The sequence below is a fragment of the Ctenopharyngodon idella genome, chromosome 13, assembly GCF_019924925.1.
Source record: "Ctenopharyngodon idella isolate HZGC_01 chromosome 13, HZGC01, whole genome shotgun sequence".
Classification (NCBI taxonomy): Eukaryota; Metazoa; Chordata; class Actinopteri; order Cypriniformes; family Xenocyprididae; genus Ctenopharyngodon; species Ctenopharyngodon idella.
Genome location: NC_067232.1, coordinates 8,688,837 through 8,710,835, shown reverse-complemented (window position 1 = coordinate 8,710,835; position 21,999 = coordinate 8,688,837). Strand labels below are relative to the sequence as shown.

Here is a 21,999-nt window from a genome sequence, read left to right as displayed (position 1 = left end):
CATGAGCTCTGATGGTTTCTTTTGGAAGATCTCCACATCAGGCTCTTCGCTTAAATTCATTTTTTTTCTGGTTGCAATGTGTTTAACTATTTTTGTCTTTATTCCCCAGGCAACAATATCATAAGCTCTGGAGTGCATTGAAAATACTGGCATTCTCATATTTTCTGTAACGATTGTGCCAAAATTATTAAAATACTTAGATTTATGAATACAAACTGTCCAGATACAAATTCCTCAAAAAGTCATGGGTATCATATCTTTTTCTGTGAACTCCGCATTATAATAGCATGTTACATAAAGTACGGTAACAGCAGCCTGACACACATTAGGTGGTTTTCGAAAACTGTTGTAACATGTTTCTGTAAAAAGATATTCAATGACTTTCAATGAAGACATGATTGACACATTTTCATACCTTACTCAGCTCCTCATTGTTTTGTTTGGTGTTTTAAATAGTTGCTCAAAATATATTGATTCTTATAGCTAGCATTTTGAACATAAAATGACACTGACACTAATTGCACTTCAGCATGTCAGTTTCCTGTAATGTTGCTAGACGAATCAGTCTGGACAACAGTACAATCTTTTGTAAAGTAGTGATAAAAATAGATATACAGTGCCAATCAAAAGCTTAGAGATGCCTACTCATTTATTATTAATATTTTCTACATTCTGAATAATTGTAAAGTCATCAAAACTATGAAATATCAAATGGAAGATTGATAATTAATCCTCATCAATTAAAATAAAATTGTATTTTCAATCATTTAAGATTTTAGATCGGAAAGGATTATTAGAAACGTATTTGTGAAATTCACACACAGGCACAATTTATATTTTTTTACAAAATCATTTTCAAATATTTTAAGGGTTCACCCAAAAAGCTTCGCTTCGCTTCAGAAAGCCTTTATTAACCCCCCTGGAGCCATATGGATTACATTTTTTTATGGATGGATGCATTATTTTTGGCTTCAAAACACGGCCCCCATTCACTGCCATTATAAACCTTGGAGGACTAAGGATATTTTAAAATATATCTCAGATTGTGTTTGTCTAAAAGAAGATGTAATGGTGCAACTTTTGACTGGTACTGTACACAGATATAAAAATAAAATGAATAAGGACAAAATTCAGATTCTTTTTAAACTTTTTTTTATTCAAGTTGTGTTATGGAGTGGATTTTTAGGTTTTTGATGTCTCCCTATTTATGGGAGCATTATAATATGCAAATATTATTAAAGGGCTAGACTCACCATGAAATATTTGATATTACAACACATCATACAGACCCCCGTGTCACATAATAAATAAACTGGAAGCCCCACATTTCCCATAGTAAAAAACACACAACATTTTGCTTTTGGCAACTACTGTACAGTTCCAGATCCATGAAACTCATTTTAGTTCTTGGAGGAATTTATTTATAAAGTACACAGCCTTCATCTCTTAGATTGTGCTTGCCATACTCAGGAATGTAAAGATCAATTTACATCAATTTTCCATGGGCCAAATTAATCATCGTACTAATGGTAAAATATTAGAGGAAAAGGTGCATATACACTATGTGCCAAAGAGTGAATATGGCTACTTTTAGTTAGGCGATTTACAGAAATTACATTTTCTTGTCACTGCTTTTAATGCATCAGTAACCAGTTCAGAATCCTCGTAGTGCTTGTATGTTAATATATAACAATGACACATCTGGATCACAACACATTTCAAAACAGCAGTGTGCAAGAAAACTACTATGCAACCATACCAGACACTTTCTTTAGTCATGTGATCTTACATTACTTATACTTTAACAACAGTTCTTATTTTGCCAGTCTATAAAAATAATCACCGCTGTGAGTGATGGTGTTCATGAGGTGCATGCACTCAAGGTGCAAACATAAATTCTTGTAGTCATCACAATTCCATTGTTTAATCTCAGATGGAGACTAACAAGCTTCTGACCACTCTCATAAACACATTTTTTGCCTGATCTTTGTTATTAGTATTTAATTTTTTTTTTTTTTTTGGAAGAGCGGTTCTTTTCCCTTAAATAGGATACTTACAGTTCTACACATGGCAGATGTTTTGTTTTACAAAAAGACGTCTGTAATGTACATTACTTGAGCTCAGGAGTTTGATCATGCTGGGCTGAGGCATTTGGTGTTGTGGTCTCATATGGTCATCTGCTCCGGAGCCTCGTGGAAGGCTGAAGTCGAGTCGTCTTGGCTCTTGTCTGTGCTCTGGACTTTGGGTCCTGTGGCAATGGTGGAGGTGGCATCTATGCTCTCGTACGCCTCTGATGTCCACTGCTGAAAAGAAAGGACAAGCTAAAAATGCAGTTGGATTTGTAACAAGTTCAGCAATAACTTGATGCTTTTTTCCTCTAGATTCCAAATCTGTTAAACTCAATCATTGGGCAGCTTATTTATAATACAGAATAAAGATAAAAGGAAAAACAGGAGGAAGAAGAGTGAGGAAAACATTTTTAGGATGATTAGGTGCATTCTGGATCCAAAATGAACTCATAATAGTATAAAATACCTTATGTGAATATGTGAAAACCTACTAAAGAAAACACTTCTCAACAACACGTCTTATAACCTTCACCATGTGGAAACTTTACCATGAAAGGTGTATCTAGAATCCCTAAAAATCCCTTTTTTCTCCAGAACTTGTGTAATTACACACTACTATTTGAAGGTTTGGGGTTGGTAAGATTTTTAAAGCTGTTTTTAAGATGTAAAAAAAAAAAAAAAAATTAAAATGTAATTTATTCCTGTGATGGCATTTTCAGTAGCCATTACTCCGGTCTTCAGTGTCACACGATCCTTCAGAAATCATTCTAATATGGTAATTTGCTGATTCTTATTATCAAGTTGAAAACAATATTTTTGTCGAAACTGATTTTTTTTTAGGATTCTTTGATGAACAGAAGGTTCAAAAGAGCAGCATTTATTTTAAATGTAAATCTTTTGTAACATAAATGTCTTTACTGTCACTTTTGATCAATTTAATGCATTCTTGCTGAATAAAGGTAATAAATTATTTTTTAAAAAAAATCTTACTGACCCCAAACTTTTGAACGGTAGTGTATTATAATAAATTAAGCCACCAAAATAAATTAGTGGACATGATTGGATATATAAATGCATATGAAATATTTAAGGTTCAGTACATTTTCTGAAATCACCGACTACTGGCACCAGTGTCCAAAAAGTTCATTTTGGTACATGGGTATATGGCATTTTTTAGTTAAATAAGGCAAATAAATTAAACAACACTAAATTAAAATGATCAGAACATAATAGAATGTATATATTTTTGCTGAAGCTAAAATATAATAGTGTGAAGCATTATATAAATATTCTTTATTCTAAGTTATAAATAAATTCAAAATGTTTAAAGGTTATGATGAGCCTCTGCTTTGTAAGTGTAGATTGATGATAAAAATGGGGAATTAGCATGTGGTGAAAATGGACAAAATCTGCTTTATATCATCTGAAGGCTAATAGTGGTCTATTCTGGCAAGCTTTTGTTTCTTGAAAACGCTTTAACAAAATGTTTCATATATCATTGTAAAAACACCTCAAAAGACATCATCTGACCTGTGTTGCGCGACTGAAGCGACAGGATGGGCCCAGGGCGATGTTGACAGAGCTTGAGGACTGCGTATCGCTGGTGTTTCCCCCCTCAGCTGCAGAGAGGCCTGAGATGACCAAGCCGCTGGAGAAGCTGCGTTTGCCAAAGAGCAGGCTCAGTGTGGAGCTGGAGGAAGACACCTGGCTGGAGCGATGGTGACCTGCGGCTGAAGCCAGAGGCCCTGTTGTGGATAAACGAGGCACCTGGGAAAAGACGGAGGCAATGGAGGAAGTGTTGAAGGACAGCTGGCTGTTGGACAGGCGCTGCACCAGCCCGGGACCTCCAGAGGCCGAGCCATGCTGGCTGTCCAGGATGGGGCCCGATCGGCTGGTGACGGGGGGCCGCTGGCCCTGAGGTTGCACTGAGCGACTGCGATACTCCCTGTGAGCTGCAGGGAAAAGAGATTGTCAGCATTGCATTTTTCTCTTTTCTCTCATTATTCTTTCATGGGAAACATTCATTTCAAGATGACAACATTCATTTTTTGCCGAGGTCATGGCATCCATTTGTAGGCCAAACTGGAAAGTAATTTACCACATTTTCCTTTGGGAATTTTAAATGCTATAATATATGAAACATATGAATCTATTTCAGTATTACTTTACTGAGGAAAAAAAAGGATAAAATATCACATTTTGTTTGTTTAGAATTGTTGTTTAAATGGTTAAAGGGTTAGTTCACCCAAAAATGAAAATTCTGTCATTAATTACTCACCCTCATGCCGTTCCACACCCGTAAGACCTTCATTAATCTTCGAAACACAAATTGAGATATTTTTGTTTAAATCCGATGGCTCCGTGAGGCCTACATAGGGAGCAATGACATTTCCTCTCTCAAGATCCATTAATGTACTAAAAACATATTTAAATCAGTTCATGTGAGTACAGTGGTTCAATATTAATATTATAAAGCGACGAGAATATTTTTGGTGAAACGAAATAAAGAATTATTTAGTGATGGCCGATTTCAAAACACTGCTTCAGGAAGATTCGGAGTGTTATGAATTAGCGTGTCAAATCATGATTCGGATCGCGTGTCAAACCGCCAAACTGCTGAAATCACGTGACTTTGGCGCTGAACTGCGGATTTGACACGCTGATTCATTACGCTCCGAATCTTCCTGAAGCAGTGTTTTGAGTCGTTTTTTTTTTTTTTTTTTTTTTGGCGCACCAAAAATATTCTCGTCGCTTTATAATATTAATATTGAGCCACTGTACTCACATAAACTGATTTAAATATGTTTTTAGTACCTTTATGGATCTTGAGAGAGGAAATGTCATTGCTCCCTATGTAGGCCTCACGGAGCCATCGGATTTAAACAAAAATATCTTAATTTGTGTTCAGAAGATCAACGAAGGTGTTACGGGTGTAAAACGGCACGAGGGTGAGTAATAAATGACAGAATTTTCATTTTTGGGTGAACTAACCCTTTAAGGTAAATGATTGCATATAAACAGTTTTAATTGTCACTGTTTAATTTTTCCCATTTTGCATTTTGTATGGTTTTTAATTCAGGTAAAACTAAACCATATTTATATAATATTTTATATCATAATTTTTAATTTAATTTTTGATCATTTCAAGTGATTTTAAAATTTCCAGGCTTTAAAGTCCATGTATCATTCGTTCATTGGTTTTTTTATTTAATATTGAAAGTAGAAAAATGAGAAAACGGCACCTTTTTCATGTTTTTCAATTTAGTTTGAATCCATACAACAGTAGTGGAGGACTATTATTCTGTTGGGCAGGAGCAACTGATGATGGCACAGTTTGATCTTTGCTTGACCAATCAGTGGAAAGGGGCGTTTCATTTCCGCTCATGTAAAGATCGAATATTCTAGCTGTTTATTAATTTTCTACCCCTGAAGGTAAAAACAAAAAATCAAGCCAAATTCTTTTTTTCTTTTGGAAAAAATGAAGAAAAGAAAAAAAACGCTGTTTTCTCAGTTTTCTACTTTTAATATTATTTCAAAAAATAAATGAACAAATGATACACGGATTCTTTAGAACAACAAACTACACATTTATAGTGTCCATGGTTTGTTCTGACCTCCGTGGTGTCTCGACTGGGAGCTGCGAGGACGGCCGTGATACAAGCTTAGGCTCTGGGATGTGGCTGAGTTATGATTTTGACTTAAGGATGAACCAGCACAATCCACATCCTCCATGTTCATGCCACTGTTACAGCTGGTAAGGTTATCTTTCCTCACCCTAAAAAAAAGGCAAGGAAGGTTTAAAAAAACATTTTCAGAATATAGAAACAGAAAAAGAGCCCATTAATGCCTTATACATACCGAAACCACCTGGAGAGCAGCCAAATGCGAATGCTGTCCAAACTGAGAGGACCGCCCCATATGTTCCCGATCTGCTTGTGAGTTCCCATATAGGAGGTGGTGAGCGGGGACACAAACATGGGGTAACCCAGGGGCTGGTCACAGGAGGAGTTGACCATGTTTCGCAGCGCCTGCTTTGAGTTCTGGATGCTTCCACGTTCAGGATTGCGGTTACGGAGGAAGACGAGCTCTTGCTGCTGACCTGCCCACAGCCCTCGCACACACTCTTTATTCATCTGAATGGAAAGATAGAGATAAATTAATAACTATCAGTCTTAGAACATAATAAACTTACAAATCTATTTAGCTTTATTATCTGAAGAGCAAATAATGAATAGTGACCTCAAATCATTTCATTCTGTTCCTCACAAAAGCTATTGTTAGGCTTTAAAAGAGTTGGAATATAGCGCATATTCTATTTCATATTTTATTTTTATTTTATATATACAGGCCAATAATTGATTTAATTGTAAATCTATTATATCTTAAAATTATTTTATGCTATAAATACTAAACTGAATCTATAAATGAGCATATTATATATATATATATATATATATATATATATATAATTTTTGCTCTCTTGCCTTTATAACTTTGAAGCTGAGATGTCGTTTGTAGAGCATGATGATCTTGTACTCATCAGCCCCTTCATCCACCATGTGACGAAGCGTGAGAAGTGTGTCTCGGCTGGACAGTACTGCTTTTCGCCAGGCGGGGTCGCTCTCATGACATATCACGAGACTGGTTCTGTAGTTGGTTATGGCCTCGTAAAGCACGGCAGGCTCCTCAGTCTCCTCCAGGCTCGTGAAGTGGTCCTGTATAACATGAAATTATTGAGATTATACCAAAACGCAAATAGGCTGTGTATAGTTATGTTATAGTTATGTTAATAGTCATGTTGGGTAATATCCAAAACACTGTCCAATCATTTCACCTGGTGGAGTTTCAGACTCATTCTCACGGCTGGGGCCACAACCGTCTGCAGCAGGTCCATGTCAGCAAAGACCCATTCATCCTTAGCGGCAATGCGGAAGTCACCTTTGAACAGCGTGTTGAAGCCATAGAGAAATGATTCCAGACTGTAGAGGAAACCATTTAAGTCACCGTGAAATCAAAATTGACAAATTTTGCTATTGCAACTTCCGTTTCATGCCGACTTTAAAACGTAAAATCTCTTAGGGGCTGTTCACACAGAACACATTTTTCCATACCACTGTGCTACTTTTCCGTTGTTTTTCTATGTAAACGTGCTAGACGGATGCCTTTGACCATTGTGCTCGCGTCTTGTGCAGCGTCTTGCGAATGACGCGCCGTTCTAAAAACGTGATGCTCAAGTTAAAATAAGTTCGACTTTTAAAAAACATGCCTCAAGACCTTGCGTTTTCCCCATTCCACTGCCCGCATCTTGCATTTTTCAAAGCAAAACAACATTCTGTGTGAACCAGCCCTTATTATGGCAGTACACATTTTATTTGGTATTCTTGATTCTGATCCATTAAAGTAACCATTATCTTTTATCAAGTATTTTATCTGTCGAGTATTCAAGTACACATCGCTAATGTTGGAAGTGTACCTGTTGGATCTGTTATGTGCTGCTGTGCTGAGGGATCTCCGTCCAAGCACAGATAGAGCGAAACTCAGAGTAACCAAGGGAGAATCTTCATCGCTGTCCACTGTCTGAGGACAAAACTTTAGGCTTAAGATTCAAGTTTAGATCACCTTAACATTGTGGAAATGCAAAGAAGAGTTCAACTGTCCTACCAAAGGTGCGTCCTACGTTTATGCACCATTTTAAAATCAGCCAGACACTGTTTTTTATTGCATTCTCAAAGACGTCCTTTAGTGTATCAGCTTTTGCTCACTCTAATAAATGCCATTTGTGTCTTCTCACCTCCTCCAGTTTGTTGGCACAGTATTGAATCCACTCCAGGTAGACGTTACAGTAGCTGGCTCTGGTGACCCCCTGCAGACAGTGGACATAGTCTTCATCAATCTTCATGCTGAACACAGCCGGATCCTTCTCAATGTGATGCCATTTAGTGTAAGACTGCAGGGCTTCCTGCATGGACTGGTCTTTAATCCATATCTGCAGCTTGGGGTTGATCACCAGGTAGTAGATGATACTCTAAAGATAGAAATCATTGAAAATACAGAGATGTGAGTGAGGTTGATGTCACTTTATCAAAAAATAAATCTGCCACAGTAAATCAAGAACATTGTAGCTACTTCATATGTACATTATGTAGACAACTTATGTGATAAGTGGAAACAATAGAGTGTTATTACATTGTAATAACATTGTTAATGATTCTCAAACGTTCATTCTACCACTGACAGTGTTCCCATACTACTTATTCAATAGTGGCACTGCTGAATCTACAGTGCAAAACAGACCAATCCGTAAATGAATGACTCTTATGAATCAGTTCTTTTTACCAAATCAAAAACATGCAGTGCAACTAGTGTAGTGTGACTCCTGAACAAATGCCTCTGAGTCGGTTCTTTTTAGTGAACCAATGAACCATGAATCAGCGTGTCGAATCATGATTCGGATCGCGTGTCCAAACTGCTGAAATCACGTGACTTTGACGCTCCGAACCGCTGATTCATAACGCGCCGAAGCTTCATGAAGCAGTATTTTGAAATCGGCCATCAATATACAAGTCGTTATTTTGCTTTTTGGCGCACCAAAAATATTCTTGTCACTTTATAATATTAATATTGAGCCACTATACTCACATGAGCTGTTTTAAATATGTTTTTAGTACATTAATGGATCTTGAGAAAGGGAAATGTCATTGCTGGCTATGCAGGCCTCACTGCGCCATCGGATTTAAACAAAAATATCTTAATTTGTGTTCCAAAGATTAACGAAGGTCTTACAGGTGTGGAACGACATGAGGGTGAGTAATAAATGACATTATTTTCATTTTTGGGTGAACTAACCCTTTAACACACCTTTTGCAAGAAATACTATAAAATCTCACATATCTATCCTTTACTAATAGTACTAAAAGAACAGTTAATTAAACCATTAAGGAAGCAGACATGTTAAGAAGAATGTGAACTGTATAAAACTATACAACTTTTTCTCTCTTCTAAAATATAAAAGTCATACAATAGTGTTGCTAGTACCTTAAGGTAGTAAGTGATGAGCAGCTTGCGCAAGTCATAAACTTGCAGCATGGTGGCAGCGTTGTTTTCGCTGATGCTGTAGCCCTCCAGCAGATACTTAGTAGTGGTCACCTCCCAAGCCAGCCATCGTAGATTGAAAGCAGCATTGCAGGACAGCACATGGGGCAAATGACCCGGCTCACAGCAGCAGCAAGAATCATCCTCCTCTACACCTTCAGTGATGGCCTCCACCTCCCGCTGCTGACAGTAAGTACCTGAGGGAATGAGAAACCAGAGTGAGGAGAAGGAACATTGACAACAATGTGACAATACAATATTAAAACCATTTACCCCTGAACTCCAGGCCTCGTAGCTGGAAGGTGACCAGACCGTTGCCGACCTCAATGAGGTGAACAAGTGCGTTAAGGTAGTCAGAAGCCAGGATGAAGCAATCTCCAGCGCAGTAATTCCCCCAGCGGCCCAACATCAGGTCCCCACATAAAGAATGCTGCAAGGAGCGCGTCAGGTACTCATAGAAAATTGAGTTGAGGTTGTTGTCATCACAGCCTACATGGTGAGCATATAATCTCTCAACATTTTTATTTAAAAATGTAAGAGGACACCATTGAGTCTTTAGCAACAATAGAGACATTACATCCTAAAACAATGTCTGACATACTGAAAAAGCTCAAACTGTGTTTAAGACAGTGAAACTGAACCTTCATGTATTATGAAATCAAATCTTAAAGGGATAGTTCACCCAAAAATGAAAATGTGGAAATCTATTGCTCTGTATGACTTTGTCTTTGATGGTAACATTTTTGAAGAATATGCTGGTAAAAAATGTAAATAAAAACATAACAAAAAAATAAATCATAAAATTAAAAAATAAATAAAAGTAATATGAAATTTGAAATCTGAAAGTGATATATAAATAGCATTAAATATAAATATTAAATATTGTATTAAAATCCAAAGTGGGTAAATTAAAGTGTCTTTTAAGTGCGAGAACCACTTTAAGAATTGCTCAGCATAACTGCATACAAGCATTTAAATTCAAATTAATGATACAATATTAATATGCAGGTTAAAATTCTGGAAAATTCTGCATATAAAAAAATAAACAAAATATAATAAATCAGTGTTTCTCAACCAAAGGGCCATTTGTCTTAATCTAAATTAACATCCTAAAAAAAACTAAAAAATGTACAACATTAAACTTACATCATATTTTTAACAGGAGGACCTTCAAATGATGTCTTGGACAAAGGGGGGTCTTGGAGTCAAAAAGGTTGAGAACCACTGCAATAAATTGTTTAGAGGACTTGGAATATAGTGCACACGTCTTGTAGACCACTTTTACAGTGCTTTTTGTGTTCTTTTGGAGCTTGACAACACCAGTTCTCATTTGCTTAAAATAAAGTCATTCAAGTTTGGAACAACATGATGGTGAGAAAATGACAGCAATCGACTGTTTATTAAGCGTGTGGTAAGACATGAATAGATAAAGACGATATTTACCAGTCTCTTTGTCAACCTGAGAAACCAGTCGGCTGTTGGAATTGTCAATTCGTTTGGTGCTGAAAATGTCAAATCAAATGAAATGTTCATGAAGTGAAATATTCACAGTCACGCCAAACACCCCATTTATCTGATGCCTGTGCCACCATTCAAGTTTAATATCAACAACAGAACATTCTCTGTCATCACATTTGTGGTTGGAAACTACATCAATAATTCAACATTGTGTGGCTTTCTCTCTGCTACTACAGGCTGTTGGACTTCAGATAAAGCCCATCAACCATGAAGGAACTTTGTCCCAGTGGAAACAAGACAAGTACATGTCAAACACGTCTTGCATCAACAGCTGTTTTCAAATCAATGATATATGCACTTGTTCTTTCAAGTGCCCTTGAAGATGCACACAAGAATGCAGCTGTCTGCATTACGTCACTTTGAAGCTACATGCATATTTCATGTACATGTGGAAATAACAGGCAACTTACTTGTAGTTCCTCTCCCAGAACTTTACAGGCCGTGGATAAGAGGTGATAAAAATAGCGCTCCCGAGGAAGGGGCTGAGTGGCGTGTAGAAGAGCGTTGTGATTAACGTCTGCAGCAGCAGCATGGCAGAATCTGAGCTGCTCCGTCAAGGAAAAAACTAAATATTTGAGCTGCATTTGGAGGTATGATGCTTTAACCATATTACAATAGTCCTTAAAAGGGGCTATAAGCAATTTCTTTTCATACAACCTGACACTAATAAGTGTCCTGAGAAATTACATTTAACCGAATTTTACATTATTATCATTTCATTCTTTCTAAGCACTGCCCGGAAATCCTGATATTAATAACAAATTATTTAATTCTGTTGACAAAAAAGATACAGTGTCAACATAACAGAAATAATAATATTTTCAACATTTTTTATTGCATAAATTAACCGCGGCATAGTACTAGGTCTGTACTACCAATATACACACTCAAGCTGGACAGATTGTAAGGATATGAGGTACAGCAAAGGGTTGTGCAAATGCATGAAATGCACTACCCCATGCTATCTGCCAGGGGGCGATATACACCAGAATGAAGTGCAGCTTGTGGAGAAGATCCCAAAGCTGTAGACAAAACAAAGAGCTGTTGTAAGACAGCAAGACAACAAAGGCAGTTATTTTGGGACTAGTTACTAAATGTACTGTCTGCTGAGAGCTATTTCAGACGATAGTCTGGCACAATTGACATGTCATTTTTATCTAAGTTGGAAAATTAATACTAAATTTACACAAAAGGCAGGGAATATTTAGGACTTTGTAAATGAGCGTTTCAGTGCACTAATGTCCATCCATCCCATAGCACTGACCTTGTTGAAGATGATGGACATGAGGAAGAAGTTGAGCAGGAATGTTTCAGAGGCACTGCTGCAGTCAAACTCAAAGAAGATGATGGTGAAGATGAGCGTGAGGAACTGGTAGCTGGGATTGCAGAAGGAGGCACGAAGAAGCTTCATCCCAGCAACTGTCATCAACAAGACATCACAGCTGGAGCGAGACACAGACACCTGAGCCACTCAGGTGCAGAGGCAGCACACAGCCAAGCACAGCAAACACTAATCAGGTGGCTCTGACACAGCAGGTTGATGCTAACTTCTGCTAACACCACCACAATGATCAGAAAAATGTGTTGTAGGAAGGTACTCTACCAATACTGCTTCTATATTATATATTATATTCTATATACTATATTTTATATTGTAGATTTTTTTAAATCTGTGTTTTCTGAAGGATCATGTGACACTGAAAACTGGAGTAATGGCTGCTGAAAATTCAGCTTTGCCATCACAGAAATTTTGTTTAAATTGTAATAATACTTGACACTTTTACTGTTTTTACTGTATTTTTTGATCAAATATAGACTTGGTGAGCAGAAGAGACTTAAATATAAAAGCAAAACAATTTGTTCAAAATATAAATTATGGGATTGTCTGAAGAGTAAAAAATTAACAGCGTTTTTTCAATATCTGAATTAAATTGTCAATAATAATTAGGGGAACGATACTTACTGTATTCCTAGTTTCTTACGATGGCTGAGGGTGAAGCCATCATTGGTAAGTGCACTCAGGACAATGGCTGGGTAGACGATATACTTCTCAAAACTCAACAGCCCCACATAGAGTCGCTCGAACCACATCAAGTGAGCATCCTCTGAAAAGATAGTATACTAACATTAATATTCATATGAATGTCAATGACAGTAGACATATCCCAGATGTGCAGTTAACTGACCTCGGGGTTCAAACTGTGAGTATTCCTTACTCTTCAGCACAGGATGAGAGATCCACAGCCAGGGATGGTGTTTCCGTAACTGAGGGATGATATAGTGGGTGACAAAGCCCACAGTGGCTGCTAATGCATACAGCACTATGGACACAAATGGCTGTATGTGACAAAAACAAAGTGTTAACTGACATGTAGGCTGCAAACTGAATTGAACATGTAATCATTGACTCTTTAGATTTGGTTATGATTTTTAAGATGACGTGTATAAGAAGTTTAAAAGTAGGAGAAACTCACCCTTAGAGACAGGAAAACCGTGCTGGCAGTAATTGCAAAGGTCAAAACTGAGGCGAGAATACACATAACCAGATCTGACAGTAAAATCTCTTTCTGCAACATAAAATTATATATGTATAAATTAAGATTAATACATGGATCCTTAGATGCAAATATTACACTACCACTGAAAAGTTTGTGAGAGTCAGTAAGATTTTATTCTTTTTTTTAAGGAAATTAATACTTTTTAGCAAGGATGCATTAAATTGATCAAAAATGACAGTAAAGACATTTATAATGTCATTTATATTCAAATAAATGCTGTTCTTTTGAACTTTTTATTCATCAAAAAATCCTGAACAAAAAAACGTATCATGGTTTCTGCAAAAATATTAAGCAGAACAACTGTTTTCAACATTGATGATGTTAAAAAATGTTTCTTGAGCAGCAAATCAGCATTTTAGAATGATTTCTGAAGGATCATGTGGCACTGAAGACTGGAGTAATGACTTTGCCATCACAGGAATAAATTACATTTTAAAATATATTAAAGTAGAAAAAAGTATTGTAAATGTATTTTTAATTAAATAGGTACATCAGGTTATTCTTGTCGATGCCCGAGTGAAATGAAAGACTTTTTGAAAATTCACTAAATAAATCAAAGGTACCCACCACTGAGCCTTTGAGTTTCTCAGGAAGAGGGTCTATGCTCTCCTCCTCCTCCTCCTCTTCTTCACCATGTCCAAGTGATGGCATCAGCTTGGACTTTATCAATGAGCTAAAATCAAAGACAAATAAATATGTTTTTTAGCCCAAACTATGGCAGAAGTTCAAAATGTTCTTAACCAAATGATCCGTGGAAAGTGCGCAATGTTCTTACAATAACACAGATGGATCACTGCTTTGTCGGCTAAGATGATAGGACAGGACCACTAGCAGGGCACAGAAACCAGAGAAAAGTGCTGGAATATGCTGTTCATCCCAAGGCTCCTACACAGAAGATGCCATTGCCATCACAAACGTATAATCTATCTTGTATTGCATTAAGAAATAAAGTATATATTGATCTACTAATTTTTGGAGTGTACTGCACCATTTAATTACAGTAGGTTAAATGCATGTTTGAAGGCGCAGATTGTACCTTCAAAGCTCCAAGACAGAATCCGTAGAGTAAAGATAGCGCTATAAGACTCCGTACTATGCAGTACACTGCAGATGGGAGTCCAGTTGCAGCTAAGCAGAAAAGAGAAACAATAGTTTCCTCCAATTAGCTTCTAATCGTCTACACTTTGAGAGGGGAAAAAACAGTTAAAAAATTTATTTATCATGGATACGGACCTGTACCTCCAAAAAAGTGCATGTCGATTTGTTCTAAAAAGTATATAACAAAGGTGTTGATTTGCGGAAAGAGGCCCAGAAGAAACATTACCGGAAAGCAGTATGTAAACCCTGAAAAGATCAGATCGACATGTCCATCAAATTTAAAATTACTGTGCAACAATTACCATCTGTAATGTTTTAAACATGTTTCAACTCACAACACACTTACCGACTAAAATGTCTTGCACATACTGAAGGGTGTCTGACGTTACTATTGTGATGCCATAGAGGGTGGACACAGGGAGGTCTGGTGTTCTCAACACTATCTCCAAAATCCAAATAAGGCTACAGAACATACAGAAATATGCAGCACGACTGTAGATGACAATTTGATTATGGCCCTGTAAAAAGAAAGAGAGCTTTTTTCATCCTGTTAATCACAATAATCACATGACATTTTCTTGAATGCTTCCCTAGTAAACTCACATGAGTAGGTGAAGCTGCATCTGGCTGAACACTCTATAAAACATAAGAGGCTTTAGCAGGCAGCCTAGCAGTAGATTCATTTTCAGCAAAGACAGGCTATAAAATGAGGAATGCAGTACCTTCAATAAAGAATACTGACAGCTAGCAATGACCAGGCAGAACTGGAAGACCCAGATGTCTTTGAAGCAGCCCTCATTCAGAAGCACAAACCCCAGAAAAGCCACCAAGAAAGCTAAGAATACAGCCACCATGTTCTCGGTCATATCCTTGTTCCTACAAAAACAGTTAGAATCTTTTTGTGCTTATGGTATTTGAATAGCATCGTGATGTCTAAAAACACACTTTCATTGTCACACTCACCTGTCTAATAATGCCAACAAGGTTAGCCGATCATACAATATGTTCACCCATTTCCCAGGAAAAACCTTTAGTTTGTAGTACAGCTTTCTTGATGGTTTCTCTTGGGTTGATGTCTCAGATGATTCGTCTAAAGAGTCCTCCTCCTGTGCATGAGAAATATGATGAGTAAATGATGACTGAATTTTCATTTTTGGGTGAACTATCCTTTAAGATACAGTATTTTAACCAAAACAATCAACAAACCAACCATATTTTCTATGTGTTTTGTTTATTGTGTTGTGTGAGAGCCAGCTTAATATGTGAAAAGAGGGATTCTACACCTGGAATATTTCCGGATGGGTTCTCCTGGGTCGGAGTCGACGAGTTGGAAGGATGCGTCGCTGGAATGGGCATTCAGAGGGTCCTCCCATCAACCCGTCCTGGCACTCAGAGTTAGAGGACGTGGAGAGTAGATCACTAATGAAGAGATGGTAACATTATAATGCTGTAATAGCTGTTTTTATTTTTAACTTAATTTTGTGATTTTAAAAGAGAAATAGGATACAGTACCATATGTTGCCGGTGATGAGCTCGGCACCAAGGGGCAAGTTTAGAGCTCTTTCATTGTACAGTTTCCGAGGTCTCTCTCCTGTATATATTGTACATGTTAAAAGCATCACAAATGCTCCTCTACTAGTCCAGCTATACATGCACAAACACCAGATATATAAGACATTGCACATAATGCACTACAGTTTTTTTCTGTCATTGCATTCTGTCCGCTGTACTCACTGTGAACAGTGTGAAAAGTGTAAACCTCCTCTTTGGATGTAGCCTCTGGTCTGCAGATGACCTGAAGCATAGAGCTCTCTGACTGGGACGTTTGTGAGGGCAGAGAATCATAATCAGGGTCCCTCTCCTTATCTGTCTGCGGACTGTGAAGACACAGAGAAAATGTACCCTACTTTTTCCACATGGAGTGGTGTTTGCATCTGACATCCCTGGAATTCAGTTTGGTATTTTTATAGTGAGTTTGTATTAATAACTTCATGAGACTTCAGGCTACACACACACTACCATTCAAAAGTTTGGTGTCTGTAAGATTTTATGTTTTTGAAAGAAGTATCTTAAGCTCTTCAAGGCTGCATTTATTTGATCATTGAATTTAATATATTTTCAAATGTAATTTATTCCTGTGATGGCAAAGCTGAATTTTCATCAGCATTACTCCTATTCTTCATTGTCACAGGATCCTTCTAATATACTGATCTGATTAAACATTTCTTATTATTATCAATGCTAAAATATTTTATTGCTTTTTATATTTTATGCTTATTATATTTAAATGCTTTTGCATTCACTCACAAAGCTTTTGCATTCTCTCCATAGTTTCTCACAAAAGTTTTGCGAGAGAACACAAAAGCATTGAAATATAATTTCTCCTCCCATCTCAATTTTTTTCTCATCAACATGTCCCTTTAGGCCGGGTCTCCACAGTTTTATGCACCCTTGCTGAATAAAAATATAAATTTCATTTAAAAAAAATCATAATGACCAAAAATTTTGAACAGTATTGTGTGTGAGTGTAATCTGTTGTCTATATATGCAAATATCATGCTTCTGTTCAGAATTATATTTAAAAATTAAGTAAATATCAGTAGTCATTTAGCAGATGATTTTATCCAAAGTGATTTTCATAATACCCACCTTTCTGGAGAGACAATAGGAATGAGAGTCCCTGGAATAGTTTTCATTGTATCTGTAGCCAGACTGTTTGGGGGATTTGGACGCTCCTGTTGTTGTCCTGTGGATTCTGACACATCAGAGTTCTTCTCCATCACCATGCTTTGCTCTGAAAGGATTTAGACTATTAATTTGAGTAAAGATTTTAAATCCAGTCTCGTGCATTAATCAACACTCACCATTTCTCTCTTCCTTCTCCTCATCCTCATTTCCTCCCCCAAATCTCGTGTTGTTGATAGACTCCAGCAAAGACACAAACTCAACAAAGTTGGACTCATTGGGTATCTGTCCCTCCTTGGCTTCTAGGTCAGATTTAGAGGAGGTCATTGTACTGAGCTTATCTTTAGCTCTATGGCTAATGAGGACAGCATCTCGTCCACTGTCGATACTGAGTCCCCTAGCATGTGTTCTTCCACTCTGAGTACATCTCATATATGCTGATGGAATTTGCAAGAATCCATCAGCATCCAGTTTAAGCTCAGGAGGGTCATTTTCATCAGGATGGGAGTTCACATCAATGCCTGAAGAGCTGTTATTGGTCAGCTGGGGGCTCAGGTTCAGTATCTCATGCTCATTGCTCTCTATTTCTTTGCATTCTTGAGCAGAGTCAGAACTGATCGGCTCTTTGGCAAGAAGACTGTCTTGATGCTCGGACTTCTCCTGAACCGAGTTGTCTCCTGGAACCGGCGTATCTTCTTTCTCGTCATCGCCAGAGGGTTCCTCCAGTTCGTGAGGTGAATCAAAGGTGATGACAGGAATTTTGACAGGACAGTCGGATTCTCCCTGGTGGGACTGAGCTGACTCTAAGATGCTCAGTTTGACGGACTCCTCCAGCTCTGCTGCTGTCTGTGGGTCACAGCTCATTGTGATAATGATCTTCACCGTATCGCTCTCGTCCAGGTGGGTCGAGGGACTCGAGTTGTCAACCAGCACCACAGCAATTTCATCCGAGCAATAATTCTCCTCAGGTCTTTCTCCATCGTCTGCATCTCGTGTGATTTCTAAAGAGGTATTATTGTTGTTGGGGTCGGTGGGGGGTTTGTCTTTCTCCTCTAAAGTGTCTTCTTCATTCACAGGGGAAGGCGGTAGATCATCGTCAGCTTTGTCTCTGTGGGCTGAAGGAATCTGCTCTCCCTGCAGGAGTGGGGCAGACTGGTCAGTGTTGGGACTGAACACATCCTCAGGGGTGAGTCTCTCCTCCGCGTCTGGCCTAGATGGTTCATTACAGACAGCATCACTCTGACCTGTAAATGCCAGTCAGTGTACAAACAGCATGTTTAAAATGTCAGATGGACATATGGTTTATGATAGATTTGAAATGAATTAGCTACTAGATGCTGAACCCTGTTGATGTCAGAAACTGCTTTAAGCACAGGAAGTTAATCTAATCAATGCAAACCAACATTACATACTGTATAACAACAACAAAAAAGTAGTACTTACTACTGTATAATTTTTATGTATTTTATAAAATTATATTGCTTTTTTTTTTTTATAATATATTACATGAAAAACTGATTATTTTTTATTAAATTCAATACAATATTCTGAAATGTCTATATCTAGCTACCAGATGCTGAACCCTGTTGGTTGATGTCAAAAAATGCTTTAAAGGGTTAGTGCACCCCAAAATGAAATTTCTGTCTTTAATTACTCACCCTCGTGTCATTCCACACCCATAAGATCTTCGTTCATCTTCAGAACACAAATTAAGATATTTTGAATGAAATTCGAGAGGTATATGACTCGTCCATAGACAGTAATATAATCAACACTTTCTAGGTCCAGAAAGGTACTAAAGACATCGTTAAAACAGTCGACATGACTGCAGTGGTTCAACCTTAATTTTATGAAGCGACAAGAATACTTTTTGTGCACAAAAAAAAAACAAAAATAAAAAACTTTATTCAACAATCTCTTATCTTCCCTGTCATTATCCATACACAGTTTCCACAGTAAGCACAATGAAGGCTTCCGTGTTTACGTCTGAATGCCGGCTCAGTATTGGCCAAAGCTGCACATGTGAGCAGCACGACGCATGCGTGTGATGCCGACGCAGGAGCCGGCCAATAATAAGTCGGCGCTCTGACGTAGAACCTGGAAGCGCTGGACGTAAACAACGTATGAGAATGACACAGAAGAGAAGATACTGTTGAATAAAGTCGTTATTTTTGTTTTGTTTTTGCGCACAAAATGTATTCTCGCTTCATAAAATTAAGGTTGAACCACTGCAGTCACGTCGACTGTTTTAACGATGTCTCTAGTAACTTTCTGGACCTTGAAAGTGTTGACTATATTGCTGTCTATGGACGAGTCATATACCTCTCGGATTTCATCAAAAATATCTTAATTTGTGTTCCGAAGATGAACAAAGGTCTTACGGGTGTGGAACGACATGAGGTGAGTATTTAATGACAGAATTTTCATTTTTGGGTGAACTAACCCTTTAACCACAGTGCTAACCAACATTATTTATAACAATTTTTTTATGTATGTATTTTTTTTATGTATTTTATAAAATTATATTAAATAAAACATTACAAAAATGTATTATTTTTCATTAAATTCAATAAAATATTCTGAAATGTCTGTTTTTTAGATGCAGTCAGAGACCCTCACAATGTAAGTGTTAAGCTGTGTTTAAGCAAAGTTGTCTGACAGCTCTTTTTGAGAGGTCCTGGCAGGATGTCACACTCAGTGTGACATGTAACTGAGGCAAGATAGAGAGTAGTCAAGTTATTCCTCAGTTCATATGCTAGGCTCTGTGACTGAAACTTACAGTGATGTATCTGCACAGCATGTTCCCAGAATTGTGAGGATCTCTTCCACTGCAGTGAAACCAGGCCAATGCTATAATTAAAGCTGGTACATACCCTCTATGTTTTTCAGCTCCTCAGATTTTGGGCACTCCTTCACAGTTTTTTGAAAGCAGGTTAACAAAAAATGAAATTATTATTTAAAACACACAAAAACATTATCACTGCAAGATTTGTGTTAAAAAAGTAAATAATTATAGTGCATGAATCTTGAAAGTATTACTCACTCCAATCAGTCCAGGGTCTGTTTCAGTCTGTTTCACTGTGACCTGTATCACTGGACTTGGTCTGTTTTTGGTCAGTACTGATGTGGCAACACTGTCAGGAACTGTGCTGCTCTTCCTGTGGATTAAAACAATTCAGACTTTAGCCTGGTTACAAAACACTTTTGGCAGTAGAGTTTGTGAGCTTTGAGGACAGGAAACATACGTTTTGTTTTAGTGGGCAAAATATAGCCTTTCACATAATTTGGGAAAATAATATTGCAAAACGATATTGAAATCAATAAATGGCACAAATGATTTCGGATATTACCTCAGAGATGGAAGACAGGAATCAGATGCGTTGCTTTTCTTGTCTACACCTTTGCTGATGTCAGGCACACTATTCTGGGCTACAATGTCGCCCTGATCGAACATCAGATGGAGGCGGTAATTTACCATCTTAATGACAATGAAGAAAACTGTCACTGAGGTGCAGTAGATACTGAGGGTAGTAGTGGTGGGTGGAAGAGCCTGAGGGAAAATACATCAGAGCTATGACATCTCTGGAGCCATTTATGACTGACAGATAGATCACTGTAAAATACCATTTTAGATTTTTAGATTTGTATTATTATTATTATGTATTTTCTAAATATTAATAACAATAATCATATTTTATTGTTGTAATTTCCTGACCAAAAACACTTAATATATAGGCCTATCGATATGTTTGTGTACTGTAAATGCTGAACAATGCTTTGACACAGGCTGCCACGCGTTAATCACCTGTACAGGAAGCTATGCAGAAGAAAAATGCGACAGTGCCAGCAGCTACGAGAAGCATAAACACCCAAATTCATATAATATTCAATACATTTTACGCGTAAAACGATTTCATTCATTTTTAGAGAACTATTTCGTGTAATGTTTCTGCAGCTATAACGCATTCAATCCTTCATACCAGTAGAGCACAATATTATCGACGGCCTGCGACATTGAATCACTCACCAAATGAAGAGATAATGGAAGCATAAGCAAAAACATCCATAAATACAGGTGACATGAATTGTTGAATTTATTCTGGTCTGGATCATGATACCATCCACCGGTCAGTGAAGCCCAGACTCCTTGGCGTAGCGTTTGCACAACTTGAGAGCCCATATTTGCAATAATGGTCGCTACAAATATATCATGCTGCAAGCTGCGAATTCACACCACTGCCGTCCTCGACTCGCTGCCCCAACGCGCGATTACATATTTACGGAAGCTGCCTCTACATCCTTCCTAGAAGCCGTTTACTTTTCTTTTTCATCGTCCACGCCTTGACTCCCTATTTCCCAACATAAAAGCATTGGTTTTGTGCGGTGAAAGGCTCCCAGCAGCATCCTCCTGCGCCTGCTTCACATGAGCGGAGAGGAGGGAGGAATGGACTGATTCATAGTGATGCTCTGCTGCTCACTGAGTCATGCGCCCCCACCCTGTGAGGCTATAGTCAAAAGACAAGAGCCATGGAAAATCAACTGTAGTGAGAGCCAGAGAAGCGGGACAGCATCTTAAACTTTACTTAAATAGCATTTCATTTGACTCGCACTACAAAATTGTAAGTAGGCCTAGCTCAGTTTAACATAATGATTATGTACAGTACAAGACTTAAATATACAGGCCATGATAGGCCATGACATATATGATATATGTGTGTGTGTGTTTGTGTGTGTGTGTGTGTATACAGGTGCATCTCAATAAATTAGAACATCATGAAAAAGTTTTTTTTTCTTTCTGTAATTTAATTCAAAACGGAAAACTTAAATATATTCTAGATTTATTAGACATAAAGTAAAATGTTTCCAGACTTTTTTGTTTTCATTTTGATTATTACAGTTTGCTGCTCATCAAAATCAAAAAATCATAATCTCAAATTATTAGAATATTTAATTTCAAGTTCTATTAAATAACCATTCTC

General features: G+C 37.5%; 1 protein-coding gene across 2 annotated transcripts; it reads right to left on the bottom strand.

Annotated features, from left to right (window-relative positions):
- Positions 1 to 1,135: 1,135 nt before the first annotated feature.
- Positions 1,136 to 21,489, bottom strand: pcnx2 (pecanex 2). Of its 2 annotated transcripts, none has more exons than XM_051915961.1 (34): positions 21,048 to 21,489; positions 20,371 to 20,570; positions 20,064 to 20,178; positions 19,894 to 19,930; positions 17,200 to 18,264; positions 16,985 to 17,129; positions 16,070 to 16,212; positions 15,848 to 15,926; positions 15,619 to 15,754; positions 15,299 to 15,441; positions 15,058 to 15,211; positions 14,939 to 14,971; positions 14,682 to 14,853; positions 14,471 to 14,581; positions 14,274 to 14,365; positions 14,013 to 14,122; positions 13,805 to 13,910; positions 13,154 to 13,246; positions 12,866 to 13,016; positions 12,643 to 12,784; positions 11,944 to 12,121; positions 11,593 to 11,701; positions 11,090 to 11,219; positions 10,605 to 10,663; positions 9,435 to 9,650; positions 9,105 to 9,358; positions 7,861 to 8,094; positions 7,543 to 7,646; positions 6,904 to 7,048; positions 6,554 to 6,784; positions 5,928 to 6,202; positions 5,684 to 5,844; positions 3,600 to 4,021; positions 1,136 to 2,303 (listed from the first exon to the last, which is right to left on the bottom strand). In XM_051915961.1, the coding sequence occupies exons 1-34, from the start codon at positions 21,198 to 21,200 to the stop codon at positions 2,166 to 2,168; spliced, it is 6,036 nt and encodes a 2,011-aa protein (XP_051771921.1). In that variant the 5' UTR covers positions 21,201 to 21,489; the 3' UTR covers positions 1,136 to 2,165. The 2 variants fall into 2 exon arrangements, with proteins under 2 accessions (XP_051771921.1, XP_051771922.1); XM_051915962.1 differs by having other exon boundaries at positions 1,136 to 2,300.
- Between the last annotated feature and the right edge of the window lie 510 nt (positions 21,490 to 21,999).